At 39.7% G+C, this 21,137-nt stretch overlaps 4 protein-coding genes across 5 annotated transcripts in view; 2 read left to right on the forward strand and 2 right to left on the reverse strand.

Annotated features, from left to right (window-relative positions):
* The first annotated feature begins 743 nt into the window (after positions 1-743).
* On the forward strand, positions 744-5,490 carry grhpra (glyoxylate reductase/hydroxypyruvate reductase a). The gene is made up of 9 exons (XM_044128124.1): positions 744-999; positions 1,238-1,368; positions 2,460-2,532; positions 2,622-2,738; positions 2,872-2,960; positions 3,089-3,190; positions 3,372-3,507; positions 3,621-3,751; positions 4,864-5,490. Exons 1-9 carry the CDS (start codon positions 911-913, stop codon positions 4,983-4,985), a joined length of 990 nt encoding a protein of 329 aa, XP_043984059.1. The 5' UTR covers positions 744-910; the 3' UTR covers positions 4,986-5,490.
* A 147-nt stretch (positions 5,491-5,637) lies between these two features.
* LOC122837635 (zinc finger and BTB domain-containing protein 5-like) lies at positions 5,638-8,452 on the reverse strand. The gene is made up of 2 exons (XM_044128123.1): positions 8,077-8,452; positions 5,638-7,944 (listed from the first exon to the last, which is right to left on the reverse strand). Exon 2 carries the CDS (start codon positions 7,708-7,710, stop codon positions 5,719-5,721), a length of 1,992 nt encoding a protein of 663 aa, XP_043984058.1. The 5' UTR covers positions 7,711-7,944; positions 8,077-8,452; the 3' UTR covers positions 5,638-5,718.
* Positions 8,453-9,492: 1,040 nt separating this feature from the next.
* Positions 9,493-11,311, reverse strand: tomm5 (translocase of outer mitochondrial membrane 5 homolog (yeast)). Its single transcript, XM_044128125.1, has 2 exons — positions 11,073-11,311; positions 9,493-9,785 (listed from the first exon to the last, which is right to left on the reverse strand). Exons 1-2 carry the CDS (start codon positions 11,191-11,193, stop codon positions 9,751-9,753), a joined length of 156 nt encoding a protein of 51 aa, XP_043984060.1. The 5' UTR covers positions 11,194-11,311; the 3' UTR covers positions 9,493-9,750.
* A 5,304-nt stretch (positions 11,312-16,615) lies between these two features.
* Positions 16,616-21,137, forward strand: part of frmpd1b (FERM and PDZ domain containing 1b) — a 30,328-nt gene continuing 25,806 nt past the window's right edge. For both annotated transcript variants that reach the window (XM_044128126.1, XM_044128127.1), the window contains exon 1: positions 16,616-16,929. The gene's annotated coding sequence lies outside the window, so the exon portion shown is untranslated. The remainder of the gene's footprint in view (positions 16,930-21,137) is intronic.

Consider the following 21,137-nt stretch of genomic DNA (forward strand, 5'->3'; position numbering starts at 1 on the left):
ATTTCACCCTGTGCTCAAGACAAAATATATCCTCAGCACGATGCTGCCACCATCGTGTTTCATATAGGGAAAGGCGTGAATGATAAGGAACTTACTAACAGCAAAAGTCCACAAGAATGATTGAGTTTAACAATATAATATAACATTTATATTAACGCAGATGACCCATGTTTATTATTATTATTATTATTATTATTATTATTATTATTATTATTATTATTATTATTATTATTATTATTATTATTATTATTGCTACAAAAATACAATAAAAAGTACATAATTATTGAAAACGTCTAACATAATGGCCTGGAGACCCATTAGAACTAATAAAGAAATCTTCAATATGAAATAATAAAAAAACATAAACGATCAAACAATCGAAAACATATTTAAACGTAAGAAAGACATAAATATGTACTTGTCATTACAACTATCTATAAGTACAAAATAGCCAATTATGTTTATGTAAAAGAACGTCGTTAACTAACTTGCTGTAATCTACATGTAGGCTACTGGATATCTATGCCACACTGATTAAGGTAGTTTGATTTCTGTCTGAATATTATGTTTCGGAAATTGCGCAAGCGTTTTCTACTCTCATGAGCTCAAGTACAGGTCGTTTTCCGCCTGACACTGTGTTGTGCTTTGCATTAATACAGCGTTTTCTGTAATAATCAAGAGGTTCTCTTTTTCTTCTCACACACTTCACACACTGAACTAAAGGGGAAGCGATTTGCTGCCACGGGACTCTGCGCATGCGCACTAAGCATAAAATCGGGCACTTCCTGTGTCGTGCCCGCCTACCGAAGAAGTGGTGCAGCTGACTCAAGGTTAGACAGTTTTAAAGCTGCAACAATAGGTCGTTTTCTACCCGAAAGAGAGTTCAGATAATCTGTGTTGTTGAACTGTAATGAAAGTAGTGAGAGAACTGATGAAGGTTTTCATAACGAGGCGCATCCCTGAAGAGGGAATGAAGATCCTTTCAGGAGCGACTGGAGTGTAAGAAGAGTTTTATAGCAGTCTCAATGAATAAACAGCATAATAAACTAAAAACCTGCTAGTTAGCGCTCATGTTTATTGAGATCATTTGACCCTAAGTTACATAAAACTTCAACATGTTTGCAATGCTTTCATACGAGATGATTGTCAACTCATTGTCTGTGTTCATTTAGTTTGTAGTAGCGGCAAATAAATCCCATTGTCATTTTTTCGTTCATTTCTGTCTCCACTCAAACAGATGTGAGGTGTCTCAGTGGGACTCAGATGAGCCTGTCCCGAGGGCAGAGCTTCTCAAAGGAGTCCAGGGAGCTCATGGTCTTCTGTGTTTGCTGTCAGACAAGATCGATGCTGAAGTTCTGGATGCTGCAGGTAGGCATCGCTCTGATAGCAAGACCATGCAGTCATCCTACTTAACTAATCTAAGCAACTATCCAAATGCATCTTAGAATAATACATTTGTGTGACATGATACCCACAGTACATCCCATGGATCCTTTGTAGCTCTTTAAATGTTTGTTAACCACAAATGATGTCTTTTATTAATATTATATGGTTTTTGCTATTACTCAAAAGCAAAATTAGTGCACCTAAACATAGCTAAATATAGCTAAACTTACAAGTTAGACTGACCCATATGGTTGTTGCTGAGAATTGGTTGAAAAATCTAACTAAAGCATTAAAAGAACAATCAATGCAAAACAAAAGAGTAATTGTTTGAATTTCTTTTAGAAATGCAAACAAGTGGGACCCTTTTTATGTTTACAGATTATTTTTTCTTCAAAAATAGAACTGCATTGTTCATTTCCTTGAACTAAGTGGGTTAGTTTATCATGGTGCCAGATGTCAGTAACTCTGTTTCATTTGCATTGCCTTGAAGAAGTGTCCATACAGTTCAAACTATTCACCATGTTACAGCCACAAACCCCAATGTACTTAAATAAATTATATGTGACTGAGCAACACAAAGTGGTAGGAAAAAAAACCTTGTTTTTAAAAAGGATTTCCAAGCGAAAAGGTGGTGTGAATGTTTCAGAAAAACATTCCCGTTGCATGATTCTGCCACTTCTACGTTTCACAGTGTGGATGATCTTTTCACAGCGACCTGCAGTGTTAGTTTCCAGTGTTAGGAAATTTCAAGCTCTGTTGACTAGTTAGGTAACAACTGGAGAGAACTGGTTGCACTGTGTTTTATTCAGCGGTATCAGAGTAGATCTATGCAAATGTATGACACATTTTTAGATAAGAAAAAACAACAACTTTTGAAATCATGTTTTCTCTTCCTTCCACTTCACATTTGTGTGCTGCTTCATTTCAGACTTCCCCCAAAACACCCATATAGGGCTATGAGTACACTCACAAGGCACTGTAACTTATTGAAGAATTGAGTCATTTTTTTTTCTCTGATCCAGTCTTAAAACAAAGTCTGCACAACATTTCAGCTGCTCCCTGTCTGATTTTAGGGCCAAACCTTAAAGTAATCAGCACCATGTCTGTGGGATTCGACCACTTGGCTCTAGACGAGATCAAAAAGCGGTGAGCTTCAGTAAATGAAACCAATACACTGAAAGGAAATGCTTCATGCTTTCTCAGCTATAAAAACTTTTGTTTGCCCCTTTTAACAGCGGCATACGTGTCGGATACACTCCGGATGTCCTGACTGACGCCACCGCAGAGCTGACCGTGGCTCTGCTCCTGGCCACTGCTCGCCGGTTACCAGAGGGAGTGGAGGAGGTCAAAAAGTTAGACTCATTGAGTTACTCATTTATACTAATTACTTTTCTTATTAGTGTTTCTGTTACTTTTTAACCCAAAATGGCAGCAACTGCTTGAATTTACATTCTTATTAGATAAAGGTGTTTTTCTTTGTCTTAGTGGTGGCTGGAGCTCATGGAAACCTCTCTGGTTGTGCGGTTACGGCCTGTCGGGCAGCACTGTGGGAGTCATTGGACTGGGACGCATTGGTTTGTTTTTCTGTTGCTGCTTGGAAACTCAAGATCTACGTGACAGATTCTGTGTCATTCAAACAACACGGTGTTATATGACTTGACCTTGTAAAACATGATATGTTTGGTTGAATATTTGTGATCAGGTATGGCCATAGCTCAGAGACTCCTTCCTTTTGGGGTTAAGAGACTGTTGTATACTGGAAGGACTGCTAAAGCCCACGCTGCAAAGGTGAACGGAGAGTTTGGTAAGAAAACCATTGGAAATGATACAAAGTGAAAGTGGGAATTCTGGAAAGTCTGGTGAGGAGGAAATGGCAGCGCAAAGTTAAACTTTTAACTATAGTACAAAGGATTAGTTTAAAAATTAATTTGTGCATTCGATCATCTGCGTTTCACATTTATTTCCGTCTCCTTTTTGTTGAGCAGTTCCCCTGGATACGCTTGTGTCAGAGAGTGATTTCGTTGTGGTTTCCTGCTCACTGACACCAGAAACTCAGGGCCTATGTGACAAGGCATTTTTCAGCAAGATGAAAAAAACTGCAGTGTTCATCAACTCAAGCAGGTAGACACTCAAAGATTGCACATGAGAGCCAGGCATGCAGATGCAGGCCGCCCTCTGGTATCTTTGCTGCTGCACTACATGGGGATGGCGATGTAAGTAGTTCTTTGTTTTAGAGGAGCTGTGGTGAACCAGGAAGATTTGTATGAGGTTCTTAAAAGCGGACAGATAGCTGCAGCCGGACTGGATGTTACAACACCTGAGCCTCTCCCAACAAACCACCCGCTTCTTACCCTGAAAAACTGTGGTAAGTACAAAAGCATTTATACCCCGTGAAGTTTTTCACATTTTGTCACCACAAATTTCATTGCATTTTTGTGGGATTTAAGGTAACACAGCAACACAAGGGATTGCACACTAAATGTGGGACAAATTAACACTCCACATCACCCTTAAGGAGAAATATGGTGGTGGCAGCATCATACTGTTGGGAGGCTGATCAGAGTTTATGAATGGAGATAAATACAGAGAAATCCTGAAAGATGAATGTCTGGAAGAGACTGTATAAGACTTTGGAGAGGGAAGCACAATGACCCTAGTCTGGAGCTGGAGTCAAGACAAGAACACAGGGGATAGAGACCAAAACTAAACCAATTAGAGACCATTTAGAAAACTGTTGTAGGTGTTGCAGAAAACATTTGAAGAAAATCTGCCAGTGGCAGCTCAGTATCAAGGTAACCTACAAGCAAGCTCCAGATTAGTGGAATAGACAGAAAAATATCTGTACAGTTGCACTGGAAAATATTTCTCCCTCTTGTTTTCTCATTCCTTTTATCTTCTCACAACACAGCTAGTAGTTTCACACTAAGTTGCAGCAAAAAAGGCTCGTGTTACTGTGGGCTTTTCTTGTCTTGAGAAAAATTCAGAAACCAAAACATCTGAGACAACACAGAAAAAACAGCTAAATCGAGACTTTGAAAATGTGGTCTCAAGGCAGATCTTGAGACCACATCTTCATGTATTAAAATGGTTCAGTCAGACCTAAATCTAAATCTATCTTATTTAAAAATCGATTTGCACAAATGCTCTTTGTTCAGTCTGCCTGAGTTTGTGCTGTAAGCTTGAGGCCTGCAGCTGTAATTGCAGCAAAGGCGCTTCTATTTAGGTATTGAATCAGGCAGGCTGAATACATACATGCTACACTTTTCAGGTTTTTATTTGTAAAGAATTTTAAAAACAGCATAAATAAATAATATTATTTCCACTTTACAATTCTGCACTACTTGGTGTCGGTCAGTCAAATAAAATCTCCACAAAATGCACTGAAGTTTATGGTTTGCAAAGGCAGTTGTATTCCACTTTTATAAGCAAAAATGTAAATGATTGGCCTTTTCCTTCTGTCCCCTTTTCCTTGTGCAGTTGTGTTACCTCACATAGGCAGTGCCACTTACTCCACCAGAGGCGTCATGTCAGCACTGACTGTTCAGAACCTGCTGGGAGGTTTGCAGGGCTTGGACATGCCGAGCGAACTCCGCTTGTAGACAGTGAAAAGGAACCGCCGTGCCTACTGCTGCTTCATGAAGATAAAATGAAAACTGTACAGTGAGGTAGAAAATAGTCGTGGGAGAACTAATACAGTCTAGACATGTTCTAGCACCTTAAGAATTGGATTTTGTCACACTAATACATGTAGTAAAGTTCTTCGAAAGAAGGTTAAGTACACCCTCTGTGTCTAATCAGAATCTTACTATTATTTTTTTAAAGATAGTACAGATCTTTCATCACACCATCTGAAATAATATAGAAGTAATGTTTTACTATCTTGTTAAGAATGTGTTTCTTATAAAAATGAGCATGTACATGGTGATCAGTACTTTATTCAGACATTGATGTTGCAGATCGGCACTTACTAAACATAAAAACACTCCTGCTCTGCATAAAGAGATCATTTTTTGAAGAAAAGAACTTAACTGTCATTTAAATGTACAAAATTGGTGCTTTACCATCTAATTAAGTCATAAAATTAAAAGATGACCAAATACAACATTTCTACTTTCAGTTTTTTTTTTCACTTCTTCTGGTCTGAGTCATGGTGTCTTCATAGCATCTTTACATCATTGCCTTAATTTATAAGAACCACAACAGGAAATCATACAGTGTAGAACAGGAAAAGACATGAATTTATTTTATTTCATATCAGATAAAGTTAAGAATTTTACGAGTTCAGTATGATAAACGTTCATGACTTTGACCAAATTGTGTTTTTTGCACAGATTAAAGCAGAGAGTCTGAGAAGGCCTGATCATCTTTAAAATTCATGCAGGTGTTTTTTGAGTGTTTATAGAGGTGGGAGGACTGGCTGAAGCGCTTGCCGCACTTTGGACAAGGATAGGGCTTCTCTCCAGTGTGGACGCGAATGTGCTTCTTACAGTCCGTCAGGTTCATGAAGGTCTTGCAGCAGATCTTGCAGGCGTATTTCTTTTCCCCTTCCACCAGCAGCACGTGGTCCTCAGCAGCAGCTTTCTTGCACTTTGAGAGTACATCCTCAGAAGCTCTAGTCAGGCTTGGCCTATCTGTACCATCACCTGCTGTTCCAGAGGGAGTGTCTGTGCAAGTTTCTGATCCAGGCAATACTTTGGGGGCGATGCGACGGAAAGTCGGAGCCCCAGAGCTTTTTCCGGCCCTCGAGGGTTGGACGAGCGAGGCGTCCAGGCTGAGACTTGGTCTGATGCCGCTCAAGAACCCTGCCAAGGAGTTCTGATTGGGTTGGAGGATGATTGTATCACTGAATCCAGAGCTCTGAGTTGGGAGAATCTGCTGCAAAGGGACAGGGGTTACTGGAAAAACAAGAGATGATGAAGAGTCGGAAGGCTGGACAGAAGACGTACTTGCTTCTTCTGCCATTTGACTCCGTGTCGTTGCATCTCCAGGAACTGTAGGAGCATCACTGGCGGCAGCAGCAGCAGTAGCAGCAGCTGTCAAACTAGCTAGAGTATCTTCTTCCCCCAAAGCTCCCATTACACTTTCACTGCTGGGATTGAGAAAGCAGGAAAAGGCAAGTTCAGAGAAGCTGTCCAGGCCTTCACCGTCCACTGTGTCCCCACCAAGATCTCCAGAGCCTGTCAACGTATCTGTGTGAACATCTGTGCACAGCTGTGATGATAACGTTACACCATCAGCCTCTGCTGGGTGAGCCATGTTCATTTTTTCATCACCAATTTGCGCCTCTAGTGGTGATGGAGGAGAGTTGTTTGGTATTGTGTCTAAATCATTGGAGTAGGAGCTCATATTTTCCATTTTCACCTCAATCAGTATCTTTGGTTCATCCTGCTCCTCTTCTCCAACTTGAACTTTAACCCCAGTGTCTCCATCTGTATCATCAGCCTTTTTCCACACTCCGGCCCCTCCTGTGCTGCTGTCTGACTGAGACGGCAGCTGGATTTCTTCCAACTCTCCCTTGGTTGCCTCATATTTTTCTTCCTCCTCATCTTCATCGTCACCTCGGTTGTCCCATTGCCTGCCAGTCGTCTTCAGGCAGCCTGATGATGAAAGATGTTCTCCTCTTTCCTCTGTGCTCCTGGTCACAGTGGGTGAACACTCTTTGTAGTTAAACATCCTCTTCTTGTCACCAAGGAGCTCCTCATCTGACTTTCGTTTTTGTCTCAAAAATTGTGCTGTGAATTGTTCATTCCTCTCCATGCCTTGGCTTTCATCCTCTCCAGATTGACTCACCTCCATTCCCATATCTTCTATCTCAGAGTCTTCCTCTGTGGCTGAGGTTACCAGATGCTGTGGAACGGTTTTCCCCTGAGAGCACAGACTTTGCTGCAGCTGGTGATGCTGCACTGACCTCCAGCCTTTAGGTGCTGAGGCAGGAAAGTTTTTCCTGGACAAGTGCAGTTTGCAGGCTTTGACCACGGCATTGAGGTGGAGATGGGATGCAGCCAACAACACGTCCATGTCATTGGAGGCCCCTAAGGAAAGGGAGGAGGTGTAGATCATGTCCAGGAGGGTGGAGAAGGCCTCTGGTGTCACAACCTCCGGATCCAGCTCCAACACATGGCGGGCTCCTTCTCCTTGAGCTCCTGAGCCCTCATCAATGGAGCTGAGGAGAGCCCTGAAGTGAGAGCTGCTGGCAGCCAGGATGGAGCAGTGGGCCTGGAAGCTCTGACCACCAACCACCACCACACAGTCACATAGTTGGCCATGCAGGCGCTGGTGGTTGAGCTGTTTGAAAATATGCTGGAAATGTCCTGGAAAGTCCATCACAGCAAATGGAGCTTCTTAATTAAGAATATTCGAGCATCCGTTGCTTTATAGAAACAATATTTATACGCAGGTTACTAATATTGTCCACATCTCTTCCTTCTTCCTCAGCAGACTCACCTTCCTATCTTGTAATGAATAGATAAGTATTGTCCTCGGCTTTCCCGGAGATGCTGTGGAGTATGGGCGGGCCTGGATCAACAATAACACGGAGGGATGTGGTGCAGACGCGAGCTTTACCACCAAAAAATAGAAAAAAAGTCAGTGTCAGCACATTTCTCTCCGCTGCTGCTGCTGAAACATTCGGTTTATGTCAAGTCCCATGCCTCTTTGTGATAACATCGCTACTTAATCCAGAGCACTCACATAATCGCATCCATTGTCTGAGCCTCCCGTCCTTTTGCAGTCTCATTCATTGACTCTTCCAGCAACACCACCGCCCCCAAGTGGTAAACTTGGGGAAGTACAACATCGGGTAGAAAAAAAATCTACTTTCAAATGGCAAAAAAGGTAAAAAAAAAAAAGATTAAATAAACAAAATTAAAATTCTAAAAATAGAAGAAAAAAAGATCTAACTCAAGAAATATGCAATGATGAAAATGTGAAATTTTTACACTTGTGTGGTCAAGCGCAATATATTTGCAGAAATCTACAGTAATATTTTAATATGTCCCTTAAGTCCATCCATCCATTTTCTGTTCACCCTTGTCCCTTAGTGGGGTCAGGAGGGTTGCTGGTGCCTATCTCCAGCTACATTCCAGGCGAGAGGCGGGGTACACCCTGGACAGGTCGCCAGTCAGGGCAACACAGAGACATACAGGACACACCTAGGGAGAATTTAGAGAGACCAATTAACCTGACAGTCACGTTTCTGGACTGTGGGAGGAAGCCAGAGAAACCAGAGAGAACCCATGCATGCACAGGGAGAACATGCAAACTCCATGCAGAAAGACACCGGGCCGGGAATCGAACCCAGGACCTTCTTTCTGCAAGGCAACAGCTCTACCAATTGCGCCACTGTGCAGCCCTCTGTCCCTTAAGTTTCAAAGAAAATAGCAGGCAAACTCCTGGAGTAAATCTGACCATAAATGGATTCTTTATCAGAAATGGTAGAACCATAAAACTAGTTTTGCTATCAAATAAATGAAAGAATAATTCAACTATAAAACTTTATCAGCAGATATTTGGTTGTCCACGAGAGCATCAGCAAATTTGAATCTTGATGGCTGTGACTTTCTTCTTGTTTGGCACCTTCTCAATCCATGTTACTAATAAACTGGGTTAGTTAACTGCGGATGCCAATATTTTGGGATCTTCCAGTTGGTCAGACTTGAGCTCTGGTAGTTTCTGACCATCCTAAACAAGGCTCTTTCTTATGAGGATGACAATTTGGGTCAGACTGGTGAACCTTTCACACAAATGGCCGTTTTTATCTGATTGCAAACACACATCACAAGAGGTTTATGAAAAGGATTACGTTAAACTGAGCTTGTAGAATGATCCTTACTTCATGATCTATGCTTGGAAACTGGGTGTGTGGGAAAAAACAAATTTAAATGAACTCTACTAAACCTAACAGAAACAGTGTTTAATATCCAACCAGAATTATACTAGGATCATGTAGATGGCTATTTAGTGTGCACTGCAGATGCAACTTCCTAAGGGACATTATGAAAATGTATGACTGGTCAGTAAAACAAGGGAAGCACAATATAAATTCATAACTTCTATTCAGTATTACATAACTGCAATAATTAATTTCACACTTTTAAATTGACAAAATCAAATAAACAAATAGTTTATTTGTTGAATAATCACACATTACTAAAAGACAAAGCTTACATATTGTTTAAACTTAAAAAAATAAGACTAAAGTTCACAAACTGAACATGAGAACAGCAAGAGTCTCAGATGAAGCCAAAGAAAAACATTGGTGGTTTTCCAGAGATCCAGGAAGGGGCCGAGCTGGCTTCATGAGGAGGTCCTCGCCATGTCTGATGTAGAAAACTGTGGATGGGGGCATGGACCAGGGAACTCGACTCAAATGCTGTCCAGTTTCTTTAACACATATGGGGCTGTGAACACAAGAAGCATAAGACATAAACAAAAACGACAAAATATAAAAGCACGACATAAGCCGGAGAAGAACTACGCAGCAGACAGACTCCATCTATCGTTAATGAAAGATATCTGGCAGGAATAGAGCTTCCCTGGATTTAGGTTGGGATGGTTACTGCCGTCAAAAAATACAAAGCTATTTGTATTTTAATATATAAAAAATACATAACTAACTAATTCAAAACTAACTAGCATTTTAGTTAGTCAGAAACTAACTAAAATCTTAGTTTAAAAACTGCTGCTCCTGTGGCTTAAAACCTTTGTAATGAAATATCAGACGTACTGGAAAGAGAATGGAGTTTTACCAGCTTTGTGCAGCAAAGAGTAATGTGGGGCTACCCTTCTCCCACTCGATGCTGCACCCTGCCAACCAACTGGCAGCCAGTTTCTTTGCTGGCCAATAGATTTGCCTTGTTTGACATATTTTAGTCAAGGAAAAAATATCAGCTTGTTACAGTTGTGTTAATCTATAAACATCAGAATGATGGAAACACACCTGCACAATATAACAAATAACACAAGTTAAGTGTGTAATTTCACAATTGCAAAGGACTGCTTGAAAGCAACATTAGGAAACTTATATTTCTGGTGCAATGCATTCGAATTATGTTTACGGACAGTATACATGACAAAATTAATTTTTCCTCTTCTATGCCCACACCAAACGGTCATATTCAAGAAACAAGGATATGGGTTCTGATGAGGCTCATTTGTTAGATTTAAAGTGCCTTTTGGAAAATAACTTTTAACAGGTACTAGACATACTTTTCACCGAGTCCATATTTCTGTGTTAAAAATTGCTTTTTTTATAATAATTTTTAACAGTGGTTTGATGTAATATTTTAATCTTAAATGTCATGTTTTCATTAGCTGTGAAAGGAAAATTATAACAGTAACAAAGGCCGAAAACATTAGTCGTTAATCTGCATATACTCAGTTTCAATTATTGACCTGAGTAACTGAAATAAATTAACTTTTCAATAATATTCAGATTTCTTGTATGTGTCGTGTCTGTAGATCTTACTAAGTAGCTAGAGTGGTAGGGACGTCATTAAATGTTAAGAGCTAGAAAAATGTGGGTTCAAATTCTTAAACTCATCGAAATATTTAACAATAATGTCACAGTCGCATGTTTTTCCAATATCATGCAGGTCAAAACCTGGTAAAATACTCTGCTTTTTGATTAAATATTACTTAGAAACTTAAATAAGCGGATTTTCAATGCCATTTTTGTCTGTACTCACTGGCTCTGAGCAGAGCGACGTAAATGAGGAAATTTCGTAACGAGTAGATGACGTCTTCCCGCATTTTTCTCTTCATCTCCTCTGGGTCCATTTTAGGCCCCAGTCCTTCAAGTTTAAACATTTTTGTTGCGGTTTTGCCTCAGATGTATTATCTGGTTGAAAGTTTCACCTTCTTCTCCCTTCACGTGAAACGGAAATGCACAACCGGAAACAAGGACACCGAGCGGTACGGTGCGCACAGAAGGACAAACTTGTCCCCATTTTCTTTTTCTGAGAGCGTCACTGCCCTCCTACGGTGCACACAGTATATTAACTACTAAAAAATGTACTTAAGTAAAAGTGCAAATACACAGACAAAAATGTATTCTAGTAAAAGTAAAAAAGTACTGGCTTTTAAAAATACTTAAGTATTAAAAGTAAAAGTACTTCCTGAATGCATTACTTAACCTCTAATAAAACATCATTAAGTGTACCTATCACATTTAATTTTAATACATGAAATATGTGCCATTTTAATTAACAATACCACAGAAAAAGCGTGTTTTTATTGTGTTTACTCTGTGACAGTTTAGATTTAGGTATGTGATTCTATGCATCATAATTTCAGGGATGGAAACATCTTGTCTCCTGTCCTAACATAACATGAACTTCACTTTTTTTTCTTTTTTTTTGCCACTAATGGCATTTATTTTGAAAGAAATCCAACAGAAAGGGGATGGAAAGAAGGTGGATGAGGGAGGACATGCAACCAAGAAGCCACGTAGCAGTGTTGTTGCTAGCATCACGTCCACATAGCTTACCTTTCTTTAAGCTTCCTTTCCAAGTGACGCTAAAAGTTGGACTTAGTCCCCACCGTCTGTGAAAGTGAAACGCTGCTGATTTTACATGTCGCCAAATCTTATTATTTATGCAGCGAAATTCTATTACTGACGATTAGACAGACATCATCTCCCGCTTAGTGGAAAGCACTGCGAATGTCTTGGAGCTCCGCGTGCCAGTGAAAGGAGGAGGTGATGGGTGACAACCGACACACGTAATTAGTAGGTCACGTTATTGCTTGAATTTTACAGCGCCTGAACGTCACATTTTAATGAAAAAAAAAGTGCAATGCGACTTGGATGTAAGGACTAACGCGACGGTTTTGTAGAAATGTAGTTGAAGTAGAAAGTACAGATACTTACTGTAAAATGTAGTGGAGTAAAAGTCGAAAGTATCCATTATTAAATATACTTAAGTATAGTACAGATACATGAAGAAAACACTGCCAACCATGCCCCTCCAGGCCTCACTGTCATTGCCCACGTGAGCGTTGAAGTCCCCCAGCAGAACAAGGGAGTCCCCAGGAGGAGCACTCTCCAGTACCCCCTCTGGGGACTCCAAGAGGGGTAGGTAATCTGAACTGTTGTTCGGCCGTAAACACAAACGACAGTCCGGACCCGTCCCCCCATCCGTAGGCGGAGGGAGGCTACCCTCTCGTTCACCAGGGTAAACCCCAACGTACAGGCGCCGATTCCCCATTATCATTTATTTCAAAGTATTCCTTAAGGGACTCCTTGATTTCCATCCATCCATTTTCTGTTCATCCTTGTCCCTTGTGGGGTCGGGAGGGTTGCTGGTGCCTATCTCCAGCTACATTCCGGGCGAGAGGCGGGGTACACCCTGGACAGGTCGCCAGTCTGTTGCAGAAATGATTGAGACATTCATTCTCCTGTATCTGAAACAGGGTTCCTCACTTGTGCTTAAAGTTGCATGGTCACTTATAGTTATGTTTTCTATGTTACATTTTACTACTTTATGTATATGCTGCTGAGTTATGAATAGGTCATCTATTCGAGAGTAGCTTTTGTGTGGGTTTGAGTAAAATGTGTAGTCTCTTATTAATATTATTTAGCATTCTAGATTTTGTTGTCAGTGGTCCATAGTCAGAAGTAGGCCTGTCACAATAGCAAATTTTGCTAAGCGATTAATTGTCTCAGCTATTGTGATAGACGATAGTATTGTTTGAAGACCTTTGTACACTGATTTAATGGAATTGACATAATAAGGCATGCGATTTCCTGCCAAAGATAGACACACTTTATTTTCAAAACAACACTTAACACTGGAACTGATAAAATAAACAAAACAACCAAAAACAAAAATAAAATGGATTCTCAGTCTCTTCTAACAAAAATGTACTTGAATAAAAACACCAAAGTGTAAATAAATACTGCATTCAACCAAAAGAGTGCAGATTATGAAGTCTGTATACTATATTGCCCTTCAGTAATCATTAGATTTAAATAGAGAAGATGGGCACATCCTACTACCTGATGCAAAAGTTCACACTACACGTTAGTTCACACCTACATTTTCCATTTAAGACAATCTTAGAACTTTGATCGTTCTAACATTGTCGCTTGTGATCATCCTGTAGTGTGTGGTGTGTTACGGTAGATCGTTGTGGCCGCTCCGATCTAAATCAGGGGTTTTCCCCGACTGGGAGCGTTAACGCAGCCAGTTGAATGTGACAGGTAGCCAAGTGGATTCTCGTCGTGCTTTCTGAAGGGAAATTACAGAAGGGAATCCCAAACAGCTGACACGGAGCAACCCGAAGTCCAGCGGACATTGGAGATGATATGTGGAAACAACATTAATGTTTATAAAACACAGAAAGGACTGAGCACACAAGAAGAATAAATCTTCCTGTTATGCTGACGGAAGCTCAACGTGTGTGTCTCATCTTTTCTATACCACAGGTTAGTAAAAATGTATTTTTATACATACATATTGATGACCTTTGGGAGTTAAAGAGTTTATTGAATCGGTTGTTGACTACTGAGTCATTTTGTCCAGTTTGTGTATCGCATTATTATTATTGTGTAAAAAACGGGATACAGTTCTGAAGGCTGGGGTATGCTAATGCTAGCGGACTTTGGTTTCTATGTATTAAGCTAGCTGAGAAACGGCTGAAGCACTACTGATTTCATGTTGAACTGGTTTGATGCACCTTTTTTTTTTCCAGTACTGTATCTATTTATCTGGCAGATAAGGTACTATTGTAAGAAAGATGCTTGGACATAAAAGTATATTTTATCTGTGTAGCATAGGTCGTGAAGGATGTTACAATATTGAAAAACTAATTCATGCACTTTTATTTGAATTGCTAAAAAAAAAAACACATTTGAAAATATGTTCATCGTACTGAAGAAGAATAAATCTTCCTGTTATGCTGACGGAAGCTCAACGTGTGTGTCTCATCTTTTCTATACCACAGCACCACACATTGAGGGAAGATCATCACACACATTACCCTCAGCCCTCCAAGGTTGCAGGGTAACATATTCAAGAAAAAGCTAAGGGGCTTCAGTTCCCAACTGTACTTTGAAAGAAGTACAGATTTAAATTGTTAACAAACAAACCTTTTATATTACACCATAATAATGTTTTACATTGCCACTGTCTTATAAACTTTGTCTTCTCAGGAAACAATGAACCTCACACATCAGCCCCCTCACACCTTCACACCTGGGTGGGGACCCAGATGAAGACAACCACGTGCACGAGACAGGACAAATTAACTGTCACAAAGCTTTACTGCATTTTAAATGAATATCATTCAAAGAAAGCAAAATTAAACTTCTTAAACACGGAGAAGTTAAAATATAACGGCCCAAGATGGAAACCTTAAGATATAACAGCTCAACATGGAGAAGTTAGGATATAAGGGCCCTCAGAGCGAGCTGGCATGTTGCCAAAATTACCCTCACCTGATAAAACTAACAAAATGGTGCCTAAAAACATTGACTCAACGATATATTTTGGTCAACTAATACGTAAACATCTTTACAAGGTACTTTTGGTATTTTTCTTTACCGTATACTGACCTGGAGGACAAATAAACAGGAGTCAGCAATGAAACGTAGCGCTGCCCTTTAGCATCCAGATTGCTTTTGGGGCAGACCGGAAGTCCATCCCAAAACCAACCTGGAAGCAACGCCCCCTCCAAACGAAGGTTCCGCCTGTCCCCACCTCAGGAAAGCATTATAAATGTAAACAAATTAACTTACCTAACTGTAAACAAAATGAAATTTGTTAATTTATTATTTTTCTTTTAGAAAATAGAATAAATTTTATCTGAAACTATTTCAAAATTAATTAAAAAATAATAATAATAATACTGTGGTGGCATTTTAGGTTTGTAGATTACTTTGCTCACACAACATTTTTTGAAGACTTTACACAAATGGCCTTTAGAACCGAGATCTCTGGCTTTGTTATGACCACTCCCAAACATTGACCTTGTTGTCTGTAAACAATACTTGCAACTTATTTAGAGGTGTATTTAGGTCTTTGCTTAAATGCAAGTCCCACTTGTCCATAAGCTTTAACCTCCAGGCTAATGTCTTGATATGTTGCTTCAATAAGTCCACATAATGTTTTTTTCTGCACAATGCCATATATTTGAAAATGAACTCTAGTACCTCCTGCAAATCAACATACCATGTTGCAGTCACCTTCGTACTTCAAAGATGGGAACATGTTTGCAACCTTGAAGGTTTTTCCTCATTTCCTATAATATTATGATAATCATTATTACCAAACACCTCAGTGACAACCTTTTTAAAGGCTTTTATGGCAACAAGGGCCTTTATTCAACAGAAGCTGTAGGAAAGGCAAAGTGAGAATAGAAAGCCTTCCTAAAAATGACCTGAGGCTGGGAATTCAACCGAGGACAACAGCATTGATGACTGTGGCCTGCTCTACCACAGAGCCATGTGGCTCCCTACCTCAGTCATAGTTTTATATATCTCTGTGTCATTATGAGTGCATGTGAAAACTGAAAAATGAGTAATATAAACAGCTTTGTGTTAAAAACTGCAATATACAAGACATACAAATGAAACTGTGTTCCTCTTGCAGTCAGGCTTTTAGTTTTGTTTTGCACAAAAATACTTTCATCTCTGTTCCACATGTTTGAGTTGTATGACTTCTGAATTTTTTGAATGCACGTTGCTTGAACAAATTAATCGCCAGACATTTGGAAATTATGGTCAGAACGACTTGAAAGAAAAAAAACAACATAAAAGAGAAAAAAAGATTAATCAAATAGAAATAATTTAACTGAACTGAAACATGAGAGGTTTAGTCTGATATTGAGAAAAAAGTCTGTGCGGTTTTTATATTATATGCAAATAACTGGTTCCAGTATGCACAGTAAAAGCAAATAGTCTCCAGTAATTTTAGTTAATCTTGTAAGAGATACAACTGATAAATAATAGGGCATTATTTATTCATCAATTACACATTAATACCGCGTTACAGGAAAAAGCTTATTAAATTCAACAAAGCCTTTATTTTTATTCAATATTATGTAACTTAGCTAATTCGTGAATATGTTTTCGCTATATTTAAAGACTGTTTACTAATGAAAAGGTGGAGATATGAGGGAATAATATTGCATAGATAAGCATTACAGATTAAAAAGTATTGAGTTCTCCCAACAGCATGAATCTTGTTATTTTCTGGGTTTTACTTTTAGTGAAGGAGGGGCGCGGGTCCTCCGGACAGACAGGGATGGAGGCAGGGAGGAGAGACGCTGACAGAGGGAGGGGGTGGGTTATTTCTGAGCTCAGGGCCGCGGATTAAAGCCGAGAGAGCAGTCCCAGCGCGATGACAGCATCCAGCGTATAGCCACCACCACCACCACCAGACTCATCCTCTGCTCCGGCTGGGCGCCGTGGATTTCTCGCAATCAACCACCATCCTCTCACCCCCCTTTTGAAATTCTCCGGATCACCGATCTTTTCGGGAGGGGGATTAAGCCCCCCCTCCACACACCCCGGTCCGTCTGTCTGTGTTCTCCTCAGACCACGAGGTGAGTCTTCTCGGTATTTCCCGGTGTTATTGTCTGATGGAGGGGAGCGCTCGGCTGGATGTGACGCACCGGCGGCACCGATCGCCTCCAATCCTCGCCGTTCGTTTTAACGTTTACGGCGAGGAACCGGATCACGACTGACGGTCACTTCCACACCGACTGCGGGTTACACCCGGTGTGTCTCAGGGTTACGAGAGATTTAAATCCGATTAAGATTACAACGAGCCAACGAAACACTGACCCCTTTTTTTTCTCTTTGTTCTGCCCACATTGGGTCCACGGTTGCGCCCACCTGTCTAAGTTAATGTTTGGTCAGTCTGATGGGAACCATAATGACCATTATAAAGCATTTATGGGTGAACTCGTACTCACATCTCGGATCAGTTAGGTGTTAAATATGAGTCAGAATTACGGGCAGCACTTAGCTGACCAATCAACCATATTTAAATCGCCACATTCGCTAACACATGGTTGGTGCAGCAGGAATGGAAACACACGCTCTGCTCTGCGCAGTGAAATCATTGGAAACGCACGGACTAAATCCTGCCGGATCACACATTGTGGGGGGATTGGAGGTGGGCGGAGGGGAGGGTGATGTCAGGATCTGGGTTGTAAAACATTTTTGAATGGGCGTAGGCGATGTACAGCCATAGTAGGACGGTGGTCCCCGTCTTTTCTCTCCCTCTGTCTTTGTAGTCGTATCCTTTAGCTATCAAGTCACATTTTGTTCTTCATGTGCAACACAACTAGACCGGAACGATGCGTTTCGCTGTTCTGGGGGCCTTCATTTAATGCATGATATGATACAATGTGAGCGCTCACAGCGTTTCAGAGTTCTGCGTCCCCCACATCCCTATCCCCATCCTCCTCATCTGTACATCGGTGCTCTTAAAATAAATAAATCAGATCCGTATACTGTTTTGGTTCTGTCACACACAAAAATGGATGCTCGGTGTTTTGCTTTCGTTCTTGTGTTCCCCGTGTGTGAGCGCGTGTGCGCTTCAACTGCTGCAGGCTTTGTGTGGTGTCATTCAGGAATGTGTGCTATACATAGCATGTGATGGGAGGTCATTGTGCCGAAGGAAAATCACGACGGGCAGAACTTGCACATCAGGACAGACTTGATGCTTTCACGGCAGCATTATGCCTCAATCTACGAGCGCCAGCTCTGTCCCACTTTTTGCAGCCAGCTCTGCTCTCCCCCCGCCCTCCGTCTCCCTCCATGTCTGCAGGCCAGACTGTGAAGCAGGGATGATAATTGCTGCTCCAGTCTACTCAGAGGTAGATCAGCACGATAAACACACCATAGTCATAAACATTATAGGAACTGGTTGTTGTTTAAAGTCATTTGTTAATCTAATTTATGCAGGGTTAAATCGTTGTATTTAATCTGTAGCACAAACTGTGGCAGTGTGACACCTGTGAAGGAAAAGGGGGAGATGACCTCATTGATGTTCCAGCATCATGGTGATTGCTGAGTTGACTGGCAGCAGTGGTGCCACAATGTAGGCCAACTCTGTCTATGACCGGATGACATCTTGGAAAGATAAGAGCTTTCACTTACATTGTAAACATTCAGATAAGATGGGTAAAAATATTAATTTACTAAATTATTCTAGATGCATGAATTGCAAAGTATAAATAAGTGTCAATATTATACCCAACAGCTACAAGGATACCTAAATGAAGATTTAATTTTTTTAAAAATTAATAAAGTCGAATAACATGTAAAGTTAATTTAAGTCAAGAAATTAATATCAGATATATATTTTTACATAGACTTATATTTCAAGTATTGACTTGACTTTGACTTATTTATGTTTATCTTGATCTCTAGCTCTTAGCTAACAAAATTCAGTTAGTCAAAAAGTTTTGTTATTACGTAAGATAAGATACACTCATTGTTTAAAGAAAACCACAATGTCGGTATCTCTATGACAACGGAAAAGATTGCTGAGTTGACACTTTTCCAACAGATAGTCATCAACACCCTCCACAAAATAAGCAATAAAAGGTCATTGCTAAAGAAGCTGGTTTAAATCATACTGCTGTATTCACATGTGTTAGTGCAATGAACAAAACATTTGATAGAAAACAATTCTATTAGTGAAAGACACATTAGTAAAATTGGATATGAAGACTTCCGTTATTAAATAAAGGAATTACAATATTGGAATGTAACAAAATAAAGAGAAATGCTTAAAGACAAAAAAGTAGACCAAACATAAAGGGTTCAGAGAAATGAACAATGATTTCAATTAAAATTATTTTACTAAATAAAAGCAAAAAAATTATTTAAAAGTTGAATTAGAATAAAGCCATTTTATTTACAATCCACAAAAAAATGTAGGAATGAAAAACATGTCTCCAGTTTACTTTTAAAAATGGGAACACTCTTCAGGGAGTGGAAATAAGACTTGAATCTCCTGGAAGGTTTGCACAACAGAAACAGCTTTAACAAATAATATGGACTGAGTCCAAAAGAGCTTTGCTATCAGGTATCATCATGTTTTTTCTCTTTTTCATTTCTGTAAATGTTCCCACTGCTGAGTTTTGATGTAGTTGTAATTGTGAAATAATTTGCAATAATCAAACCGGCAACTGATCAAGTCATAAAAGCATGATTCAGAAAACAAGCTCTGGATCACTTTCAGAAAGTAATTGGTCCTACTGATGATAAATTACAGCATGCAAACAGCTAAGGTCTAAATTAAAAATTGCCCCCAGGTCTTTATACTTTATATAATGTTCCAGGGCCCATAGATCTTAAGCTGCCTCCTGCAAACTCAATGGCCCTCATATTTTATTTTCTTAAAGATAAGCCTTTACTGTGCAGCTTTTTAAGGATCCCCAGACTTGAAGGAAATTGACACTGACTAAAATTAAGACAGATACCTTAGACTTGTATCCAAAGACCTTCCTCAGACATCAAGATGTTCTCAGTGTGGGTCTGTCTACTTTTCTTTTCATAAACACCCAGAACTGCTGACAAGGATCTGTAATGATATGCATCTCATTAAACAACACATTATTTAATAGTTAGCTGGGGAAGCACAAGTCTTGCCAGGCAGCCAATGAAAAGGGGAAATGAAACAACTGGCATACAGAAAGCTCGCCGTCTTCATCAATCTAATGGAGCGAGCTGACGGACTGAACAAAGAGGAGAAGATGCGATTATGTCTGGAAAGCAACAGACAGGGAAATAAGCTGCAGAATTCAATAAAGCAACAGTGACAATCTTTTCTTCAGTGACGATACATAAAACATAAAATAAATTGCTCATAAAATGAATTGAGCTTTTTGCAGATTAATATGGCTGGGACAGTTTTGGTAGATTTAGCCATTTTCCCGGGAAATGGCAAAAAATATGTTCTTCTGATAAAGATAATTGATGCCAACATCATTTAGAGCAGCGACTGAGCTATAAAGAAAAGAAAAACATATTATCAAAAGTTTTTCACAACCCAAATTGTGAAAAGTGTGGCATGTATTCACGTTTAGCATCCCTAGGTTAATTGTTTGTAAGGGAACAAACAATTAACCTGTTTGTTAATTGTTTGTTAAGGGGGTAATAAAACCCCCTTAACTGCAGTAAATCATTTTTTATGTCATTGTAGTCCGTATTACAATGGACTACATTGTAATACAGTATTTCACTGCAGTTAAAGCAGCAAGTATGTCTCCAGTAGCTTTGTGGATCTTTAGTGAAATATTATGCTATTCTGCAACATTTTTTGTTTTTGTAGACAGTCAATGGACATCAATTTTAAAGCCTCGCCACACATTCCTAATTGAAATGAGATCTGGACTTTGACTGAGCCATTACAAGACATGAACATGGTTTGATCTGAGTCTCAAGATTTTTGTGGTCTCTAATAGTTTTTTCTGTAATTGTCCTGCATTTAGCTCCCTCTATTTTCCTATCTACTCTCAAACCTTTTTTTTTTTTTGTAATTAAACTACCATTTCATATGGACAAATTGACAATATGTGTGCTTCTTTTTGTTTTGCAACCTATTCAGCACAATGTTAACTTACTCACAGCAATAAGTAAGTTATTGCTGTGAGTGGATTTCTCATTCCTCGATGAGATATTTTCCGTGCCGCCTTCTTGTTGTTCTGCTTATGAGATTTGAAACAGCTCAGCTGCTTCACATAAATTCAAATTCCCCAATTCACCTCTTGCGATACGCATATTCACACATATT

This window comes from Gambusia affinis, linkage group LG09 (assembly GCF_019740435.1).
Source record: "Gambusia affinis linkage group LG09, SWU_Gaff_1.0, whole genome shotgun sequence".
NCBI lineage: Eukaryota > Metazoa > Chordata > Actinopteri > Cyprinodontiformes > Poeciliidae > Gambusia > Gambusia affinis.

What these genes read in the sequence shown, in the direction of transcription:
- grhpra (XM_044128124.1), top strand. Translation starts at nt 911, where the DNA reads ATGAAAGTAGTGAGAGAACTGATGAAGGTTTTCATAACGAGGCGCATC. An exon ending in TGAAGTTCTGGATGCTGCAG is followed by an intron (nt 1,369 to 2,459) that starts GTAGGCATCGCT and finishes GTCTGATTTTAG; the next exon opens with GGCCAAACCTTAAAGTAATC. An exon ending in AAAGGTGAACGGAGAGTTTG is followed by an intron (nt 3,191 to 3,371) that starts GTAAGAAAACCA and finishes TTTGTTGAGCAG; the next exon opens with TTCCCCTGGATACGCTTGTG.
- LOC122837635 (XM_044128123.1), bottom strand. Translation starts at nt 7,710, where the DNA reads ATGGACTTTCCAGGACATTTCCAGCATATTTTCAAACAGCTCAACCAC.
- tomm5 (XM_044128125.1), bottom strand. Translation starts at nt 11,193, where the DNA reads ATGTTTAAACTTGAAGGACTGGGGCCTAAAATGGACCCAGAGGAGATG. An exon ending in CGTCGCTCTGCTCAGAGCCA is followed by an intron (nt 9,786 to 11,072) that starts GTGAGTACAGAC and finishes TTGTGTTCACAG; the next exon opens with CCCCATATGTGTTAAAGAAA.